This window comes from Triturus cristatus, chromosome 2_2 (genome assembly GCF_964204655.1).
Source record: "Triturus cristatus chromosome 2_2, aTriCri1.1, whole genome shotgun sequence".
NCBI classification, from domain to species: Eukaryota; Metazoa; Chordata; class Amphibia; order Caudata; family Salamandridae; genus Triturus; species Triturus cristatus.
The window spans coordinates 641,264,897-641,286,969 of NC_140582.1; the positions used below are offsets into that span (position 1 = coordinate 641,264,897).

The 22,073-nt window shown below is 45.8% G+C and overlaps 1 protein-coding gene across 1 annotated transcript in view; it reads left to right on the top strand.

The window, feature by feature from the left end:
* GALNTL6 (polypeptide N-acetylgalactosaminyltransferase like 6) overlaps nt 1-21,210 on the top strand; it is a 2,683,170-nt gene extending 2,661,960 nt beyond the window's left edge. Inside the window, exon 14 of the mRNA XM_085641833.1 lies at nt 20,322-21,210. Within this exon, the coding sequence (XP_085497959.1) occupies nt 20,322-20,489 (168 nt within the window). The 3' untranslated portion in view covers nt 20,490-21,210. The remainder of the gene's footprint in view (nt 1-20,321) is intronic.
* The last annotated feature ends 863 nt before the right edge of the window (nt 21,211-22,073 follow it).

Below are 22,073 nucleotides of genomic sequence, written 5' to 3' on the forward strand. Positions count from 1 at the left end.
AGGGTTTTTCTAAAGGTCAGGATGTCTTGTCGGTCCCATGGCTGATAGACCCAGTTATATACAACCCTTCCCTTCGCATCTTGGTGGTTGATGTCATCGTGTGTTCCCTGACCTCGTGGGGGGACCCAGTAAGGAGCGGCTTCCTTGATGGGCATCATGGTATCAGCTTTTCCTGCCTGGGGTTCAGTCGCTATGGGGGTTTCTGTCTTGGTCGTCTGTCTGTGTTCTTTAAGATGTCGGAAGACTTCGAGTGTACGTGTGAAGAGGTCCGTCACATCGCCCTCTCCCTCTTCCCCAATATCAACCTTTCTATACAAGGTTGCTAAGCCTTCGGGACCTCTATCCTGGTACCTATCCTCATAGGCATTCAGAGTGTGATAACAAAGTCGTACGACAAGGTGTCGTCTGTGGTTGTCGGCATATGAGTTATTCATATCTGTCACATATTCCTCACTTTCCTTCCGTTCTACTAGTGTTCTCACTACCTTATCGATTCCGTCTCGTTCACCCTTTGTTAAACGATGCATTCTGGCGGAATCTTTCTTTCTCGTCTCGGGGTCATCTAACGTTATTGCTAACGTTGTGTTCAGTACAAGATGCTCGGCCGGCGCGGAGGCCGTGAGGACCGAGGCCCTGGTACTGCTTTCGCTTGCGTTCGGGGGTTGTGGGTGCTGCACTATAGGTTGGGAGGGAGCGTATGGAGGGTGCATGTAGATGATCGGAGGACCTAATAGCAATTCATCGTTCGCCCGTTGCTTGGAAGGCAACTCAGGGTAGAGCGTAGAGGGGGTCCTAATAGGGCACTGGCCTGACGTTTCAGATTCTTGTTTTTGTTTAGCTTCCTTTCTCTCCTTTATTTCTTCCTCTAACTTTCTAGCGACAAGGTGAGCTGCCTTTCGTAGTTCTTTTTCTGCCTTTACTTCTTCTCTCTTTTTCCGTTGCGTTGTTTCTTTGCGCCACATGCCGAAACTGTCGAGCATAGTGGGCGTCGTTTTATTGCTACGTAAAGCTATTTCTAGCGTTTCTATTTTATGGTCATCAAAGGATCCCATCAGTGGCCACTGACTTTCGGAGTCCTTCTTTGTATATTTATGCCATAGTTTGCTATAGGCTACAGCGACTAGTCCATATTTAGTAAACATGTCCTTATTAGGGGTGCCTTCCAGAGGAGCCGGATGGTTCATCTCTAATAAGCGGTCCGGGCAGAACCAACTATCAATCAGTGGGGAGAAGATAGGCATGACGGGTTACAACGGGGACAAAAGTCTGCACTACCTATCTTTTCACTGCTTGCAAACACTAGACAGAATATCTCTATTCCACGTTATTTGTAAGCAGAGAATACCTCCAAAGAACCAATATCGAACAACCAGTGTTCGGACAATCAATCAATCAATGGTGAGAAAGAGATAGGCACGACGGGTTACAACGGGGGACAAAGACTAGACAGAATATTTCTATTCTACGTTATTTGCAAACAGAGAATATCTCAAAAAGCACTATTCGTCAAAAACAATCAATGTTCGGACAATCAATCAGTGGGGAGAATAATAGGCACGACGGGTTACAAAGGGGGACAAAAGTCCGCGTTACCTACCCTTCACTATCTGCAAAGGGAGAGAGAATATCCCCGTTTGTAGGCAGCGAATATCTCAAAAAGAACAATCAAATAAGCAATACTAGTATTTTCAATCAATCAATCAATCGCTTCGCAATTTGTTGTGTTACACGACCTTACCCGGACCGCATGGACAGTTTCTCGTCTTCCGCCTCCAGCGCCCGATCGTCCTCTACTCTCCGTATTTGCCGCGGCACTCCTGATGGTTCCCAGTCAGGACCGTAGATCACTCGAGAGAGGTCTGCTCGGAACCAGTGAAGTTCGGATGATCGGCTGCCAGACGAGGGTCTATCGGGCAGGAGCTCTTCCCGATCGTTGCAGTCGTTCACTCTGTCGTTGGGACCTCTCTCATTGGATCCACGTGTCGCTGATGGGCCCCACGTTTGGGACGAGATATTGTTAAATGGTAGCGGCAGTTTCAGTCGATAACCTTTCAAGTATTGCCCGGCAGTAATCGCCTCTTATACCATTCGATGATTAACCAACAAAAGAGGCAGGCGCTGGAGACTGGAAGGCAGGAAACAAAGTTTTATTCCGTTGGAGCAGAACACATCAGATCAGACAGCAAGGTATAGTCTCGAGGTGCTCTAACCACATCTCAGAGGCCTGGCCTCTTAGTCTTATACACAGGTTTATTGCTTTATTACATGTTACACGTTCTTGTTGAGACTTTGATGTACGGAAAGACATCCTTGGAATCCCTACTTCAAGCTCGTTCCCACACATATCTACAGTGGAAGTCCCCACCCCACCCACAGTAGGAGATGGCTATCACACAGCTGGACATTCCGCCAATTCCCGGGGGTGTGTGCGACTGGTCGGGTCTCAGGGGGTGGGGGGCCTTGATCTACTGTAATCCCTTTGATGTGGGGTGTTTCCCTTACAGTAGGGGCAATAAACTGCATCCGCAGGACTAGGTGATGGCCTGGGATCGGTTCGGACAATCGGGCGCAGAGGAAGGGGGGTTATCAAAGGGATGTATGACCATGTATGGGATGAAAGAAGGTGTCGGTCAGGCGTGGGATGTGGTTCCATGGCAGGGTCGCGCAGAAGGAGAGGGTTTATGGCCCATGTATGAGAGAGCGGGGGTGGTCAGCGCGCGGGGGGATGTTCGCAGCGCCAGAGGGACGCGCTGGCGATCGGCAATGAGGTCATGGTGCCTAAAATGGCCGTCGTGCGTTTTCTGCGTGTGGCGCTTGGGGAGAGACAAGATGGCGCAGATAATGTTCAGTTACGAACTAAATTTCCACAAAGTGACTTAAAGAGCTAGTCTGCTGGCCTTCTGATTTGAGCCCCAGGGACAAAAAAGGATTCCCAACCAGCACTTGGACTCAGCTGCTGCTTATTTTTGACCTACAAGAGTATGCCTCTCAGGTCCTGACCCCAATTGTGGCCTAAGAGCTCTTGAAGTCAAGCTTTTGGGCTCTTTGTGACTGGAAATGGGCCCGTTCTCACCAGAACTAGACTGCTCACACTGAAACTCAGCATGAGTCACCGTCAGCCCTTTCTCTTCACACAGTAGCATTGGCAGCCCCTGACGGTCTGCCAATGTGAAGCTCCGGCCCTCCTGTCTGTGACACCCTGCCTGCTCTTCACACCACGCCAACTGCCTCCCGTGACACTCTTCTTGCTCCTCACGACCCTCTCTAAGGCAAACGGGACTCTTGGCACAAAATCTGAGACAGTAAACCTTCAGCAGGACTAATCTGGGACAGTATCCGACCCACACTACATTGTGATTGGTCAGGACTTTTGACTCTGACCCGGTCCAGAGCGACCAGATAGTCACGGTTGGCACTTTCTGCTTGTAGGTACTATTTTACAGTTTATTCTACAAAAATTCATAACTCCGGTTCTACTGATTGGATTTTTGTTATTTTGGCCTTGTTTGATTTAATAAATTAAACTCTATTTCTCTAACCTTGTGTAGGATATTTTTCTGTTGTGTTTTCTCCGTTTTACTCTTTGAAGTGTTGTACAAATACTTTCTACTTGTGCCAAGCTACCAGGGAGTTGAGCACAGGCTAATTTGTGGTTTGCTTCTGCCTTACACTCACTAAGATTGTGGTTTCTTCTTTACCAGGGCTCACACCCCAGTCAAGCAACAACCCAATTTCTAACATTGGTGATCAGAGTTGAGGTTAGAAATTCTGTTTGTTTAGTGCCATAAAGTGATTTGGTGTACACTACCATCCCAGTTCAAGTTTTGAATGCTCCCTGATTGACCTTTTTGCTTTTTCTGTATATCCACTCCTACCCTACCTGACTGATTGTGTCTGTGGCCTCACCTGCAAAGATGGAGTTTGAGATTGCCAATCTGGAGGGTTTAACTGTGACCGAGCTCAAGGAATTTTGCCAAAGAGAGGAGGTTGCCCACCAAGAGGCATGCCACGAAGGTGGAGCTCCAAAAGGCCTTGAGGGCATGGACAGAGGCCCACCTGTTGCCAGTCACAACAAATGACCCCGAGGAACAGGATGATGTGGAGGGATCAGAGCATGACTTGCAGGAGAGTCTTGGGACACAGTCTGTTGTGGAGAGGAAGGGACTTTTAACCCCAGGATTAGAGATGCCTCCGCATGCAGGAAGGAGTGTGTTCTCTCACAATCTGACCCCAGAAGAACAAGCAGAGAGGAAGGTGAAGAGGGAGTACAGGCCAAGCTTGAGATGGAGGATAAGAGATTGGTCCTGGAGGCAGAACAGAGAAAACTGACCATGGAGGAAAAAAAACTCTCCATAGAGGAGAGCATAACCTTGGAGAGTTTGGCTCATAAGGTGAGCCTTAAGGAGCTGGACAGCAAGGGCAGACAGGCCAGACACAGCAGTGATGTGGCAGCATGTTTTCAGTATCCTCTATAGACAAGAGGGTCTGGCACCTGACTTTGTTGTAGAAGACAATATTAGCAAGCGGTCTTAGGCTTATGAGATTGCCTTACAGATGAACAAGATCCCTGACGATGAGTGGGGGGCTAGGCTGTGGAGGCATATCCCTAGCAATGGAGAGACACCCTACTGGCCCTAGAGAAAGAGGACAGGGTGAGGTATCCCCCAACAAAGTAAGCTCTTGTCAGGAAATATGGCCTTACCTGATGGAAGTAATGGTAGAAGTTCAGAGACAGTGAGAAACTGGCCCAACATACCTGAGTGGGTTGTGTAGATTTTGTTTGCAAGGCAATGGATGGTTGGCTAAAGGGCAGTGAAGTAAAGGATTATCAGGGGCTGTAAAACTTGATTGCAAAAGAGCACATGTTCAGCCATTGTTTTGCAGATCTGCACCAAACTGATTGACAGTAAGCTTTCTGACCACAGGGGGCATGCTAAGGAGGGGGACCACGGGGTTTGCACTTGGGTCTGAAAAAGGTACCTGTGAGTGACCCCAAGAAGGGTGGTTCAGGTTCTCCCATCAGAGTGATGGGGAGGTCGTGGACAACACAGACAGGTCCCAGATTATGGGTGGAGGAAGCTTTTCCCATGCCCCTTCTGAGCGACAGGGAGGAGGTTTTAGTGGACAGTGGCCCAGGGTACCCGATTTCCAACCCCACTGCTTTGATTGTTCTCAGCTAGAACTCAAGCAAAGGAACTCTGTCTGTCCTAAGAAACCACCCACTGGTGGGATTTCTACAGGGGTTCTAAATATCACCTCGGGCAGGTCATAAACCAAGCCATGATCTCCCTTAGCTGGGAAGTGAACTCAGAGGGTGAACTGGTGATCTCTGAGGGTGTGAGTTGTCACTTCCACAAGGAGAAAGTAAATTGGGTCCAAGTCACTGCTCTAAAGGACACCAGTGCTAGCCAAACTATGATTGTGAAAAGGCTAGTTCTTCCAGAACAGTACACTGGCCAGGTGTGCAGGATGATTTAGGCCCATGGGCAGATCTTTTCTGCCCTATGGCCCAGTTATCCCTGGAACGGGTGGGGAAGTGACCCGGCGGGGGGTTCATAGTTAGTCTACAGATTCCCATAGACTACATTCTAGAAAATGAGATTACCCCGGTGTCAGGAGAGCTTGAAGGGGCAGCAGCCCAGGGTGTGGGAGTACTACTCCCAAAGGGAGTATACTGGAGCCAAGATGAAGAAGCAGGACGGGGGAAGACTCACCCTTGTCCCCTGTTCAGCTTCAGGGTACAGACCCTGGGCTGAAGAGCCAGTGTTAGGATACAACTCCTGAACTGGTGGGAGGTAGAGTGGAAGTAGGGTGCAGGACATCTAGGGCCTACTGCTCCACCTCTGAGAAACCTCAGAGGACAAGGTGCCCTGGATGACGCAAGGGCCTGGCTCTGGACACTGTCAGCTATCAGTCGCCTCTGTTGGTTGTTGTCTTATGGACAGAAGTCTGATTCAGCAGGCAGAATGGGCCACATCACTTTCTTGGCCATGGTGGTATTCTCTGTCTACTGGGATGCATCTGTGAGCAAGTTTAGGTTTGGTGCTGTACAGATGGGCTCCACATATGAGGAGAAGGGTTCCCTATGGGTCAGCTTAGTGGCTCATGAAAGTGTAGACAAAGGGATCAACTGAGCTCAGGGAGGTATAGAACTGACAAGTGCCCCCACATAACATTGTCTTTGTCCATGTTCTATTGCCTAAGCAGGGAAGTGCATCAAGGTATTGATTAGTCTATCCTGGCTTTTGGGCTAGGTGGGGTTGTGTTGGACTTGACCCTTTCTGCATGGTCAATATCAAATGTTTCACCGGTGCCCTCCATTTTTTGCTGAATTTGTTTTTGTTGGCTCTAGGCTGTGTGCACTTTACCGCTGCTAACTAGTGCTAAGGTGTTTGCACTCTCTACTTAAAACATGGAAGAATTGGCCTATACCCAATTGGCCAATTTAATTTATTTATAATAGTAAAGTGGTAATACATGTACCCAGGGCCTGTAAATTAAATGGTACTAGTGTACTAGTGGTCCTTCAGCACTGTTTGTGCCACCCAATCAAGTAGCCCTTTAAACATGTCTCAAGCCTGCCATTGCAAAGCCTGTGTGTATAGTTTTAAACTGCCATTGCGACCTGGCAAAACAAAACCTCTGCCAGGCCCAAACCTTCCTTGTTGATACATATAAGTCATTTCTTAAGTAGACCCTGGACTGCCGAAAGTCAGGGTGCAGTGGATTTCAAAGGTTGGATGTGCACTTTTAGGTTATACATGTCCGGGTAGTGAAAACTCTTAAAGGCATTTTTCACTACTGCAAGGCTTCTCTCTCCCATAGAATAACATTGGAGTTGCCTTATTACATTTTATAAGTGTACTTTTCAAATGGGAAGAGATTAACAGTTCAGGTTGTGTGTCTCTGGAATCCTAATTTATGGTAAAATTGGATTTTAAATTACAATCCTGAAAATGAAACTTTTAGAAAGTTTGAATTTTCTTGCCCTAGCCATTGGTGCCTACAGCCTGTCTCTGGATCACATCAATGGATATGGGTGACAGTTGGGCTTTATATATATATCCTAGACAGCCACACACAGTGGGAGCTTAGGTGCGACTATGTGGGCCATAACTGACAGGATGGGAGGGAGCAGCTGGGCACTGCCCAACTTACCCTTGAATAGGCTGTGTCCTGTCTCCACACAAAGGGCTGCATACCCCTTGTAGATCGTCGGGAGCCAGGGCACGGAAGACAGGGCATCTGCGCAGTTACAAGGCATGCCGCTATAAGCTCCTCCCCACTTCAAAGGCACAACTGTATATTGTCGTACTTTGCAATTTGGTACCACGTAGGAGGCAGGGCCCTACCCCTGTCTATCCCGGTATTAGTGAACCGCGAATGGTTAGTGCTTTGTGTAATGTTTTAGCTATGAATGCACTGTGTATACGCTATTATACATCACTACGTGGGTTCCATTTTAGATCGGTGGCCATCTTATGGTTGCCCTCACATAGGCTACATAAGCATGAGGCAAATACGGGCCTTTTAGAGCACATGTGGCTTTCTTTGACTTTTCTGTGACCTGGGCAGCTTGGCTCCGCTGCCCCAGGTCAAACTGGTCCCACGAGTTCCCCGTCCTCTGGCCACCTGTGATTAGCATCAGGGCTTGACACACCATAAAGTCTTTTCATCCTACATGAGCCTCCAGCTAATCTCTTTCTCACCTGACTGTTCCTGCTTTATGGCAGGTTTCCCAAAACAGGAGATGCTCATGTTTATTGGGGCCTATCGATATCTGATGTGGGATCTGAGCCTTGCTGTGTAAATAATTGCGGGCTGGCTTAACTGGAATGTGGGATGGTCATCATGACTCTGCCTTTTCGTTTGAAATGTATACATCTAAATGACCATGCCATAAACTAAGGAATGTATGCCTGAAGCAGGATATTCTGTATTTAAGAAGAAGCCCTTTTCTGTGATTTTCAGCAGTCTCCTGAGAACATACACGCTGTTGTACTTCTAGGATACCTGTAATTGGTCTGCAGCCAATAAACTGATCTTTGACTTCACCCAGAAGACTCTGTGTTTCTGTAGGTCTGAAACAGGAAGAACCCCGAAGTCATAGGGTGTGTTCCCCTGCACCGCTGGGCTTAAAATACCCAGTACTTCAGTTGGCGCCCAACTCGGCGCGATTTCAGCAGTACCGGTCCAAGCCAGAGGTTCGTGAGGAGCTTCGTGTGGAAATTCTGGAGGAAGGCCGCCACTTCATCGACCCCTGCATGTCGACGTGGTCCGAAAGTCTTTTCTGCGAGGTTCTCCGCGTCCCGACGGCTACGAAGGACTGCTGCCCTGATTAATCGCCCTGTTTTGGACCCTTGACGATTTTGGTAGAGCGAAACAATCGAGAGAGTCTTCTGGTGACGCCATCGATCATCAATATTCAGTTAAGTATAAGTGGAGCGTCTCCCAGTTTGAATTTGGTATCCTTCGGGATCATTTTGATTTGGTGCTTGCAAGTCCCAAAGCCAGAGGACTCGTGTATTCACGAAACTATCGTATTCGATAATCCTTTGACGTTTGAAACTAGACTAGTGAGCGAAGATGCCTGGTTCTAGTGTATTTTGTAGATTGTTTTGTTTGGGTTGTGGAAGGGATTTCCAGTTAGAGGATTCATGTCCGGTTCCTCCGATTGGAACTCCTACTTATGAGCTTTATGTAAAACATGGCGTGGGCCCCATTGCATATAATGAAGTATGGATCCGATACACCAGAAAGGACGGTGTTTTAAAATGGCCCCAAAATGGTAGTTTCGATACAGATATCTTAGATAATTTGGAGGTTAAATTGTTTAAAAAGAAAGCCCGGCCGGCGATGTTTGATTCTTTCCGCCTATGGCGAAAGGAAGCCAAACAGAAGGAAATTAAGCTAGCGAAAAGAAATAAGAGAGAGAGAGGTATGTCAGTGATGCAAGCAGCTGTGCAATTTAAAGATAATGAGGAGGAACAAATGAATGAGCAATTGCACAGACAGCGCAAACTAGGGATTGATAAATGTTACCCTGTTTTGTCACCCCTTGTGCAAGATGAGACAAAAGAGAAAGAGAAAGATTCCCTAATGTCCCATTTGTTAAGTTCGCCAACCCCATATGCGCAAAATGCCACCGCACCTCCACAGCTTGTAAATGCGCAGCCTCCAGTAAATATGCCGCAAGCCTTCCCACAGCCGCCAGCACCTCCTCAGCTGGCTCCTATCCCTGCAGTGCAGCCCTTTCAAGGGCCGCCAGTTTTGTTACCTGTTACCCCCGCGCTTCCTGCGACTTTGCCTAGCACGCCAGCAGCTTCCCCTGGCGCTCCTTCTTACACTACCCAGGTACCTGTATCTGAATCTGTTTTTCTTCCCTCTGTCTATCCCCCCGTTTTCGCCTCAACTTCTCCTTCAGCACGACAACGACTAGCTAATGTAGTTACTGGTTTAATGTCTCCTCTTTTTGGGTCATCGAGTGCGACTCCTGCCTTACAGCGTAAGCAATTGCGCAGTCAGCTGCCTGGTCCCAACGAGAAAGAGGTGTTAGATCATTTGGCGCGTAGGTGGATTGGTTTCCCTTCACTCTATGATGTGGATTCGGTTGTGGACGTTTTTCACCAATGGGATGCCCCGAAACAGAGGTATGTGTTCGAAAAAATGTGTGAAATCCTCTGTGAGGAATTGGATGATCATGGTAGAGATCCAAGCCCGCAGGAGTTATGTCGAGTGAGATTCGATTTTGGAAAAGGCACGATTGTGGGCCCCGATGTGAATAAAGCAGTTGCGATCTTATTATCCTTGAGGAATGATGATTGTCAACAGTCGTTGTTTGAACCAGATTTCCCTGTGGGGAGAAAGGGAAAAGCGCGACAATACCCCATGAGAGAAGTCCCTCCGGTATGGAAGGAAGCCGTTGCGGCTGATGCCGCTCAAGGTATTGCTGCTGCTCCAGCACATTTTCAGCATGTTTGGGTACATGTCCCATGGAAGCGATCTGAGGTGTTAGCACTTAAACAGACATTGCCTGATCCCCGTAAAAACCCTGCAGGATATTATAAGGAGTTGTCACAAACTGCAGAATCTTGTGTAATGAATCTGTCTGACATAGATATGCTGTTTGGGAATGTGGTTCCACAGCCTTTATGGGGATCCATTCGTAATGTAGATCACGCTGCAGAATTGGGTGACACATGGGCTAATATCGTTGCTGCAGACGCTAGACAAGTTGGTGGCGCAAAACCTGACCCTTTGGTAGCAGAGCTCCCTGGTAGAATTATTACCTACATGAAAACTATAATGCCTGCGATGCGCGTAAATTGGGATAAACTATCCGCATGTAAGCAGAAGAAAGATGAGACAGTGTCTGATTTCTTCACCAGGTTTGAAGAAACGTTTATCGACCACAGTGGTCAAGACATGAGCACTGAAGGTGGCCAACGGTTATTCATTGATAAATTTGTGCAGAATCTACTTCCCGAGTTGTGTAAAAAATTAAAAGACTCAGAAAGTTCTTTGGCTGTTTCCTCTTCAGCGCAAATACTGGCTACTGCACAGTATTATGAGAATAGAGACAAAGATGAGAAGGATAGAACAGATAAGAAAACGAAAGAACTAAAGACAAAGGTCGTTTTGCAGCAGGCCTATCCGCCACGTGGAGGACAGAGTAATTATAGGCAAACACAAGGTATCTATCAGCAACCCCAACAATTTCAGAATAGTCAGCAAATGAACGGGTATTATCAACCACGAATCCCTGAAGGTCCCAACCAATGTTCATATTGCAAAGAGGAAGGTCATTTTAAATATAGTTGCCCTAAATTAATGCAGCGTAACAGTAATGCGTATGGCGCAAGAGGTAGAGGTGGTCAGCAAGCTCCTAGGGGTAGAGGGCGTGGAAATGCTCCCCAGAACGCGCGTCCTCTTCCGCCTCAAAATACCATAAATAGCTTTGATCAGCAAGCCAACGCGACTGGTAATACAGCTCAGTACTACAATAATGATTATTATGCAGAAGATGACAATGTAGAAGATAATGATTACTAGGACAGCCGTAGACAGAGAGAGGGAGTTGTTTCAGTGCCAGTGGATCAGAGCGGACCTTATGTTAAAGTAACTACAGCAAATGTAACGGAGCCCTTTCTGCTGGATACTGGTGCTGCAAAGAGTTCAATCATGCATTCAAAACTCCCTGGCGCGCCTTTGTCTGGCGAAATGAATGTTTCAGTAGGTTTTTCTGGCGCCCCAGTTAGGAACCCAATTTCTAGTCCTATGTCACTTTCTGTTGGACCTTGTGAGCTAAAAGCACCCCTCATTCTAACGACAGGTTGTGGTGAAAATTTGCTAGGCTTAGATTTGCTAAAAAGATTGCATGCAACACTATATTGTTCTCCCTCAGGAGTACAACTTACATTAGGCAAGAAAGTGATTTCCCCGATGTATTTGTCTAAAAATGCAATGCCACCTGAATTGTCATCCCTTCCGGATGCCCTTTAGGCCACTGGTCCCAATGATGTGGGTCTCCTGGAAATACCGCCATATGTGGTCACTTTAAAAGCCAATGTCAGATTGCCACGCATTCCCCAGTACAAGATCTCCAATGAAGGTCAGAAAGCATTGTTAGCAATTGTCAGTGATTTGATTAAAAAGGGTGTAATTGAAGAGACAAGAGGCAACGTTTGCAATAGTCCTGTTTTACCTGTCTTACAACGAACGGACCCTTCACAGCCACCTGTTTACAGATTCGTGATTGATCTTAGAGAGGTTAATAAGATTGTTGTACCACAGTTTCCAGTTGTCCCTGATATAACTGCCTTGTTAACCATGATTCCAGCCTCCGCTGCATGGTTCTCAGTGATCGATCTAAAGAATGCTTTCTTTAGCATCCCAATTGCAGAGGAGAGCAGAGACATTTTTGGCTTTAGTTTAGGAGGCCGAAGCTTCCGCTTTAAACGCGCTCCCCAGGGCTACTGTGAAAGTCCATCAATATACAGTCAGGCTTTAAAAACGCAGCTTGATGCACTGGTTTTACCCAGTGGCGCTATCCTCATTCAGTACGTTGACGATTTACTAATCGCCGCGGATACTGAAAAGATTTGCAAAGAAGCTACCTTGTCATTGTTGCGTCATTTGTCTGCCTTCCATCACAAAGTGTCTCTCTCAAAGCTGCAATATTGTCGACAAGAAGTGACCTACTTAGGTCATCTCTTATCGAAGGAGGGAAGGAAACTGACCCCAGAAAGAATTCAAGCCATTGCACAGTTGAGTGTGCCAAGAACACAGAGAGAAGTGCGTGCTTTCTTGGGCATTACTTCATACTGTAGGCATTGGATTCCTAATTTTTCCTGGTTGGCAAAACCTTTGTTAGCATTAACATGCAAAGACACACCGACTCCTATCCCATGGTCTGACGAGTGCCAGAAAAGTTTTTGGGAATTGCGCAACGCATTGTGTTCAGCTCCTGTGTTGGGTACCCCTGACTACATCAAACCTTTTACGTTGTATGTTCATGAGAAAGATGGTTGCGCATTATCAGTGTTAACACAGCCTTTTGGCGACAGACCGCGTCCATGCGCATACTTTTCATCAACCTTGGACCCTGTAGCGAGGGCATTGCCAAGTTGTCTGAGAGCCACAGCCGCCGCAGCTATGTCTATTCGACAGTCTGCTGGCCTAGTAATGGATAACACATTGATTGTTATGGTTCCACATGCTGTGGACACATTGTTAAACAGGATCAAGACACAACACTTAACTAGTGCGCGATTATCTGGTTATGAGCTGACACTGTTAGCAAACCATATACACATATAGAGATGCAACACATTGAATCCAGCTACACTATTACCAATCCCAGCAGACCTAGATGAGATTGAGCAACATGATTGTCTGTTCAGAACAGAAGAAGAAACGAAAGGGAGAGTAGATCTTAAAGATACTCCCCTGACTGAGTGTGATGGTACTTTATGGGTGGATGGTTCGTGTTTCAAGCTTCCGAATGGTGATACGACTGCTGCATATGCTATCACGACTTTGCACACGATTGTTGAGACTGCACGTGTGCCACAAAATTCGGCTCAAGCAGCAGAATTAATTGCCCTTACGAGAGCATGCGTATTGTCTGAAGGAATGAAAGTGAACATATATACGGATAGCCAATACGCCTTTGGCGTGGCTCATAGTTTTGGGCGATTGTGGAAAGAACGTGGATTCCTGACTTCGCATGGAGCTAAGATTCAGAATGGTAAGTTGGTGAATGATCTCCTTGAGTCGGTGACCCTACCGTTACAAGTTGCGATTATGAAATGCAGTGCGCACAAGAAGATCACTGATGATGTTGGTCGTGGTAATGCGTTTGCTGATGAAGTCGCGAAAGAAACAGCCAAAGATGTGAAGACTCGAATGTATGTTGCAGGCCCTGCAAGATGGGTTGGTGATGTTGGAATGTTTGAAAACACAATAGAGAGTGTAAAGTCCCTTCAAGCTGAAGCCACAGAGAAAGAATTAAGCAAGTGGAGAGAAAGTATGGGTAAGTTGGATGAGAATGGTTGTTGGATTGATTTGTCAGAACATAGGCGATGGTTGTTACCTGATGCATATGTGCTCCCAGTGGTTACTATGGCACATGGAATGGCACACATCAGTACGAAAGGAATCTGTAAGTTGTTGGCTCCAGTATGGCAGAATGCTGGAATTCCTAAGTGTGCAGAGAATGTGGTCAAGAATTGTATGTTATGTTTGAAGTACAACCCTGGTAGGGGAACCCCAACTCCAGCTGGTCATTTTGCGCCTCCATCATATCCATTTGAAGTTTTGCAGCTAGATTTTATCCACATGGAAAGGTGCAACAACCTGAAATATGTATTGGTGGTTGTTTGCGCTTTCTCAAAATGGATAGAGGCCTATCCTCTAAAAGATAACACTGCTCTATCCACAGCCAAAGCCCTTGTGAAGGAATTTTTCCCTAGGTTTGGAATGCCAAGAATGGTGTGGAGTGATAATGGGAGTGAGTTTGTGGGCCAAGTGATGAAGAATGTGTGTGAGGGACTAGGTATAAGGCAGAAATTTCATGCTGCAAATCACCCCCAATCAGCTGGATTAGTGGAGCGCTACAATGGCGCTCTAAAACTCAAACTGGCCAAAATCCAAGCGAGCTCAGGTCTTAAATGGCCTGACGCTCTGCCTCTAGCACTCCTGTCCACTAGAATGACCGTGCATTCACGGGTGGGACTTAGTCCCTACGAGGTCGTTTTTTGCCGCCCGGCCAATGTATGTGGTGTGCCAAGACCGACGAAATTCAGTGAAATCGAACACCCAGTACTGCTTGATTACTTCTATGATTTGACGGTTAAACTGTGTGTTTTACACCAACAGGTGCAGGATACTCTCCCCCCGGCCTCTGAGGCTCCAGGACACCCCATTGACCCTGGCAAGTGGGTGCTCATCAAAAACTTCCAGCGGAAAACCAACGATGAGCCCCGCTGGATTGGCCCTCACCTCGTGCTACTGTCTACAAGATCAGCTGTTCGAGTAAAGGGGAAAAGGAACTGGATCCACGGCGCCCACGTGAAGAGGATCCCTTTGCCTCTGCCGTATGACCAGTGGGTCCAGGAGGGTATCGCAGACTCTGAAACAGACACTGTACCTCGTTTTGTGCCGTTCAGTGATGCACGCATAAAAGGCACAACTTCAGCGCAGGAAAGTGACGATATTTTGCAAGAAGCTGTGCCACCGTCAATTCGATTGGACACTACAGAGCCTGAACTTTTGTTTCAAGATCAAACAGTACCTGGCCATTTTCATTACAATCTAAGACCAAGGCCCATGTACAAATAAATATTCTTTTTCTTTTACCTTTTTATTTTTTGATAACCAGAGCTCTCCCATCTGAAGGACTTTCTTGATTTTTGTTTTTCGAACCACCATCCGGGTTCAGCCGCAGGGTCGCGGTGCCAAGACTTTGGGGTACAGGCCGAAGACGTTAGGTCGACGGTTCTGGTTGGTCTAGGGCGTTCCCTGGACTGACAGGCGTACTCCTTAGCAGAAGATACTCACCCGCCGCGAGCGGCACGATTAGAGGATGGAGTTTTGTAAGATGGAGAGACTCACTGAGGAAATGAACTTTAAAGCAAGAATATGTAAAATAATGAGGAGCAAACGTTTTGTATTTTTATGCCTATTCGTATTATGTAGTATGGTAGTGTTTACTGTAGGATTTGTATTCTTCTCCTCTCAAGAGCCCATTGCCCCCACTGTACAGATTATACCTCCTCCTACTATCTCCTCACACTCTTTTCACCCTCTGCCTGAACATGAACAAGTTAGACGATCAGAGTTTGTGAATAACTCGTTTATTCAGCTCCTGCACCAGCACCAACTAGTCATGAATACAACAAATTGTTGGGTGTGCGGTTTAATGCCACATACCATTAATAAGGGTATTCCCTATCTGGTGCTGCCGTATAGTTACAATGGATCATCATGGGCATTCCAGACCATGTTTCTCTATGCACTAGATGCGTACTCCCCGCGACAACCGCGTTCCATCAGACCTAGCACCAATAATAAAGCTTTAATGAAAGGAGTTGCCGATATGAGTAGAGATATCGATGCATACTCATCCATTCCCAAAGAAGAATTGAGAGCTTATGTAGGGTGGAACGCGACGGGGTATAGTATTAGTCTAGGTGAAAGACAACGGAAAATCTCATCCCCAATCTGGGTCGTACCCCACATAGGTCAGTTCTGTTTGCAAGGTAATGGTCAGAATCCTAGAGCTCAACTGGGGAGAAGTGACTGTACTGAAACGTACACTTTTCCGTCACAGTTTTCCCCTGCGTTTTTGGCTGCCAAGGGTACATATTTTATCTGCAATGACCGAGCATATACATGGTTGCCCCCTGATTTCTCGGGCACATGTTATATTGCAAATCTGCTACCGCCAACATTTACTGCCGCCTCTGACTATCACAAGACCAGAGTTGTGAGAGGCGTGATTCGTAAGGAAGATACTGCCGGTCAGGAAGCGGGAGATTTCTTTTTGGGTTTCCTGCCGTTTTGGGGACCTATGGTTAATAGTAGGAACCTGAGACAACTGACTCGTGTGGTTGAATCCACTGTTAATGTTACGGCTGGTGCCCTTGGTAATTTGACAGCTGAGCTCCAAGTGGATCGCCTCATGACTTTGCAGAACCGCATGGTTCTAGACGTCATACTTGCAGACCGCGGTGGGGTATGTAAGGTTATCCAATCCAGTTGTTGCATTTTCATACCAGACAATGCTCCAACAGTTTATCAAGCCATCTCCAAACTACATAGAATATCTGAGTCCATACACGTGGATAAAGGAGATTGGTCACTGGTGGGATGGCTCTGGGAACTGATATCTGCCTGGGGTTGGAAAGTTCTGATGGTCATTGGAATGATCCTAGCCATCCTTTTCCTGTTCTGTCTGTGCGTACAGTGTGCTCCTGCGATATGTGGCCTCTGTGCTACATTATGTGTAAGGAAACCTGTATCAAGGGACGAGCTAAGTAATAGGATGATGCTACAGCAACATCTCCATGACTTCGTGAATATTGACCTAGACTCGGATTGAAATGAGCATAGTTATTGCCTATGTAAGGGCAAAAGGAGGGTCTGTCGTACTTTGCAATTTGGGACCACGTAGGAGGCAGGGCCCTACCCCTGTCTATCCCGGTATTAGTGAACCGCGAATGGTTAATGCGGTATGTACAAGTGCTTTGTGTAACGTTTTAGCTATGAATGCACTGTGTATACGCTATTATACATCACTACGTGGGTTCCATTTTAGATCGGTGGCCATCTTATGGTTGCCCTCACATAGGCTACATAAGCATGAGGAAAATACGGGCCTTTTAGAGCACATGTGGCTTTCTTTGACTTTTCTGTGACCTGGGCAGCTTGGCTCCGCTGCCCCAGGTCAAACTGGTCCCACGAGTTCCCCGTCCTCTGGCCACCTGTGATTAGCATCAGGGCTTGACACACCATAAAGTCTTTTCATCCTACACGAGCCTTCAGCTAATCTCTTTCTCACCTGACTGTTCCTGCTTTCTGGCTTGTTTCCCAAAACAGGAGATGCTCATGTTTATTGGGGCCTATCGATATCTGATGTGGGATCTGAGCCTTGCTGTGTAAATAATTGCGGGCTGGCTTAACTGGAATGTGGGATGGTCATCATGACTCTGCCTTTTTGTTTGAAATGTATACATCTAAATGACCATGCCATAAACTAAGGAATGTATGCCTGAAGCAGGATATTCTGTATTTAAGAAGAAGCCCGTTTCTGTGATTTTCAGCAGTCTCCTGAGAACATACACGCTGTTGTACTTCTAGGATACCTGTAATTGGTCTGCAGCCAATAAACTTATCTTTGACTTCACCCAGAAGACTCTGTGTTTCTGTAGGTCTGAAACAGGAAGAACCCCGAAGTCATAGGGTGTGTTCCCCTGCACCGCTGGGCTTAAAATACCCAGTACTTCAATATAAAAGAAGGGCCTTATGCTGATGAAACTCATCTCCTTCTGTTCTTCCAAGATGAGGCTTCTGACTCCTTCAATTCTTTCAAGAATTGCCTGAAAGCAGTTGGCGATTGGATGGGTTAGAACTACCTCAAACTGAATTCCGACAAAACTGAAATTCTTTTTTTGAAGCACGAGAAAATTCCCTTACTCTCTCAGCTTGTGGCTGGCAGATCTTGGGTTTAGCTCCCACTCCTTTCTCCTGGATGGAAAACCTAGGCATTGCATTTTATTCTTCCTTGTCATTTGAACCACAGGTCAAAGCAGTCTCAGCCAGCTACTTTCCTACCATAAAGCCCCTGAGGAGGATGATGCATCTAGCTGTGGTGGTGTCCCGGAAGACTTTTGTTCATGCCTTGGTTGCCTCAAAATTGGACAATGTCTGGGCTTAGCAGCTTGCCTATTGCAACAACAATAGATCATTCAAAATGCGGCTGTGTTCCTAATTCTTTAGGTTCCTTTTCATCATTCTATCTATGCAGAGTCCCTTAGGAAATTATGCATTATTGATAGAATTTGTAATTCCAGGTCTGATTTTCCCCTTAATTCCTCATTTTGGGTTAGATTTTCACCACAGTTATCCCTCGGGTGTCTTCATTCTTGTGGCACCTTTAACTGCTGTTCAGAACCTGTTGGAAGTAAAAGGTCACTCATAATAAGGGCCATTGAGCACTATTCAGTATTGCAGTGAAAATAGTAATTGTACCTCAATGGAAGAAAAATTCAACACTTAACGTGGTCTAACAAAAGTTGGGACACAATAGCAATGGAAAGTCTATTGATAAACCTAACAGAGGACAAATATGACTTCCTATGTGGCCTATCTCATTAAATGTACAAGCCATTTTGGGAGGAGGGTTTCGGAGATAAGGGTAGGCTCAGGGACATCTGTTGACCAGGTTTTATAGTAGCGGTTGATGGAGCACGATGCAAAAGCAACACTGGGGTGCAGCCAGTCGCTGCTAGTGCAGGTAAACATGGTGGGGCGGGGATATGAGGGTAATGCCAAACGACAGAATAGGGAAAATAAAATAAATAAAACCACTTACCTTGTACTCCCTTAAGTTAGTGATGCGGTGAGTGCAAGGTAAGTGGTTTAATTTATTTATTTTATTTTCCCTATTCCATCGTTTGTCACTTCCACCCCCACCCTTGCCCCGCCTCACCACCCCGCCACACTTACCTGCATGGGCCGCCACTGGGTACAGCATGATTGTCAAATAGCCGACTTTACACTGCATTACAGAGATAGTTGCATTATTGCAAAATAAGGCCAAGAAAATGCATTTAACGAAATGATACTAGGACACAGCCATGCCTAACACGCATAATTCAAGAAAATGTCTCTCTTTTTAAACTCTCTAAGCCATATGTGTGACACATGCTACCAATAACCATGTGAACTAACACTCTAGATGAGAAAAATATACAGATTTCCATTATGGATGGGTGCTTCCAGAACATCTTGAAGAGGGAATGAAGCTGGAAGATGTATCTGTCATTCAACCATTTTACTCCACTCACCCCTTCTTCTAAATGAAGAACATGGCACTGAATTAATAATTAATGGCATCTTGACATGCACAGTACATAGTGGCATGTAGTCAATCAATGAATATTGCACACATAGGGCTCATTGCAAAGTTTCCTCTGCTGACAATAAACCCAGTCCAAAATGTTACAAATACTGAGACTACTGGTAACTCTATGTGGAATAGTTAAGGGTGATCACAGTGAGAACCCTAAGGTTGCCTTGGGAATTGGGGAATTGCCTGGTCAGTCAATAAGCTTGTACCCAATTCCTTAGTAAACCCTATAGCTTTACCTAGAGCTTTTTGCCAATATCAGCACGGCAAGTACCCAGGTAAAATGTAGCAGGGCCACTGATTTACTGTGGACCTTGTAATTCTTAGTTAACCTGGTAAATCTTTTACCAGCCCCATCAGAAATTAGGTTGGCTGGCTTGTAATTGGCACAGCTCTCTGCAACAGTCAATACAATAGTTGTAGGTTATTCTATGAGGAGCTGCAAAATCACAAATACGCTGTTCAGATGGGGTAAATTATAAACGGAATCTGTAGCAACAATTTAACCTTTCTCTAGGGGTGGGCGGAACTTGAGGAGTTTTACTCCGCGGAATTCAATGGAGTTACCTAAAACTCCACAAGATTCAGCGAGTAGTTAAATTCTGTTCCGTCGTACAGCTCGTGCTGATTTTTAGCAACAGGAGCTTGTTCCACGCTGTAAAATCATCACAAACAGCACCAAGCAGTGCACCAGAGTGCGCTGCTTCCTTGTGCTACTCAAGTAGTTTTTGTATTCGACTGGCAGCTTTCACAAAGCAAGCAGCAACTTTCTCATCGAGAGTGGTAGCGACCTGCCACGACCACCCACATTAAGAAATCTCACTGGGAGGCGGTGTAGCACTTGGTTTTGCTCGCTTGTGCTTGGCAACTGAAAGTTAGCAAGTCGTGCATGAAAAAAACTCTGCCACACCGCTGTTGGTGAACACCACGCTCTAAGTGGAACACAGAGTGGGCAAAACTCTGCTAACGCTACTGCCGGAGCTGAGTTTAAACCCACCGCTACATTTCTCACACCTGTATTCATGAATCTCACAATATGAAGTCTCTTTGGAAAAGGAGTGAGTGCTGTGTGTAGCAATGAATGGCCATGGGAATGTTTTATTGGTACTTTAAGGCTTACTATGGAGTCAAAGTGTATGGAGTTGAACTTTGCAATAACCTTTTTTTTCTCTCTCGTTTGTGCCTTTAGGATAAAACACTGTTCCATTCTGTGAGCAGTAGCTGCATTGACTGCAACCCAGCCGAAAAGAGGATTTTTATGAACAGATGCGACCCCTTGTCAGAAACCCAGCAGTGGATTTTTCAACATGTTAACATGACAGTTTTGGAAATATTTAATAACAATGGTGGATCCTAGAAAAAAAATTAAGAAATACAGATCATGGACTGCAATCCAGCCAGAACCTGCGGTGAGGGGGGTCAGAAAATGGCTTGCCTTGGTCCAGAATGCAGGTTCTAAGGGTTGATGGAAGGCGGAGACATAGCCCTTGAACCTCCACTTTAGCCGAAGAGCTTGGACAAACTCACCAGCTGCTGTTCAGAACATTAGACCGAAGATTTCCTTGCTGGCCAAGGAGAAAATTATTTAAACTTATTAACTTGGATCTGCGTTACCACAGTGGAATGACATTCTAGAGTTTTCTCAGGTGAAATCCTGTTGTAATATGTAGCGACAAATGGACACTTTTTAGCCATCCGTATGGGACGGGGTGGGGGATGGGAGTAGGGCAGAGTGAACAGCATGACCGCGATGACTTGCAGGAAAAAGGCACAGTAGAACAATGCTGATTGGGTGCTAGCAAAAATCTCAAGAATGAGGACTCAGTATATTTTATAGAGCCATTTTTAATAAATTACTATTAGCTGTATGGACTTGCTTACTCAGCACTGTTACAAATATATTTTCAGATACCATTCTGATTTTGAGGCTGCAGACTTGAACAATCTACATGGAAACAGACTTGTTTATATCAGCACTTGACAAACACCAGATCTGTAGACAGGTCCTACTAGCCCTGTGCATATGCAGAGGAATCGATTTTACCGGAATTACCGAGCAAACAATTGATCACAAGTGTATGCTTATCATTCAGTGTGCAGTTCCATCATTGGGATTCCTTACCAATAACAGATGCAAAAGAGCCAACTGCAGGAATCTGTGTTTACCTCCCTGTTATGTATGAAGCAGCACTGTTAATTTAGAGATGAAGAGAAACAAGGTGTGATGGGGGTGTGCAAAGGTTGTCATTTTGTATATGCAAGTTTCTATTTAACTGTGCGACCAAACCATGACTTTTCATTTCCTAAAATGTTGTAAAGGTACATTGTCATTCTGCAACTGGCTCCCAGAGGTGTGCGTGAAATCAAAAGGAAGCTTAGAATGTATTGCATTACTTTGAGAAGGTGACAAATTGGAGGGCTTGGCAAACAGTGATAATTTATTTGCAATGTAATTTAATAAAGTTTCATATGAAACGATATTTTTAGGTTGCACCTAACAGTCTTAAGAATCACAGTCTATGTAGTCAAGGTTCTAGGGTGAGGAAAGTGTCACTGATCGCTAGATTCAAAACTCATTTGGCTATATGGCACCCTATTTTATCACTGGAGCAGAAACACTTTGAGGGTTATCAGGCCAGGGGTGTCTCATTGTTCAGCAAGATATAAGAGGGTTCAGTGTGCTAACCTTAACAAAAAAAAAGAGAAATCAGGTTTGAGGGAAATGTGCACAATATGTAGGGTCTCCAGTGATACAATAAACAGGATAGTGGAAAGAATCAGTGGGATTGGTGATATATACTGACTGCTCTCTGTCTAAGTGAGCAAAGGGACTGAATATGGGTTGGAAGGCATGCTCCAGAAAACTGAAAATAAAAACAGAGCTTATAAGTCCTGTAAGGCATAAAGAGAAATGTCCAAGGTTTTTAGTACTGTGTCCAAT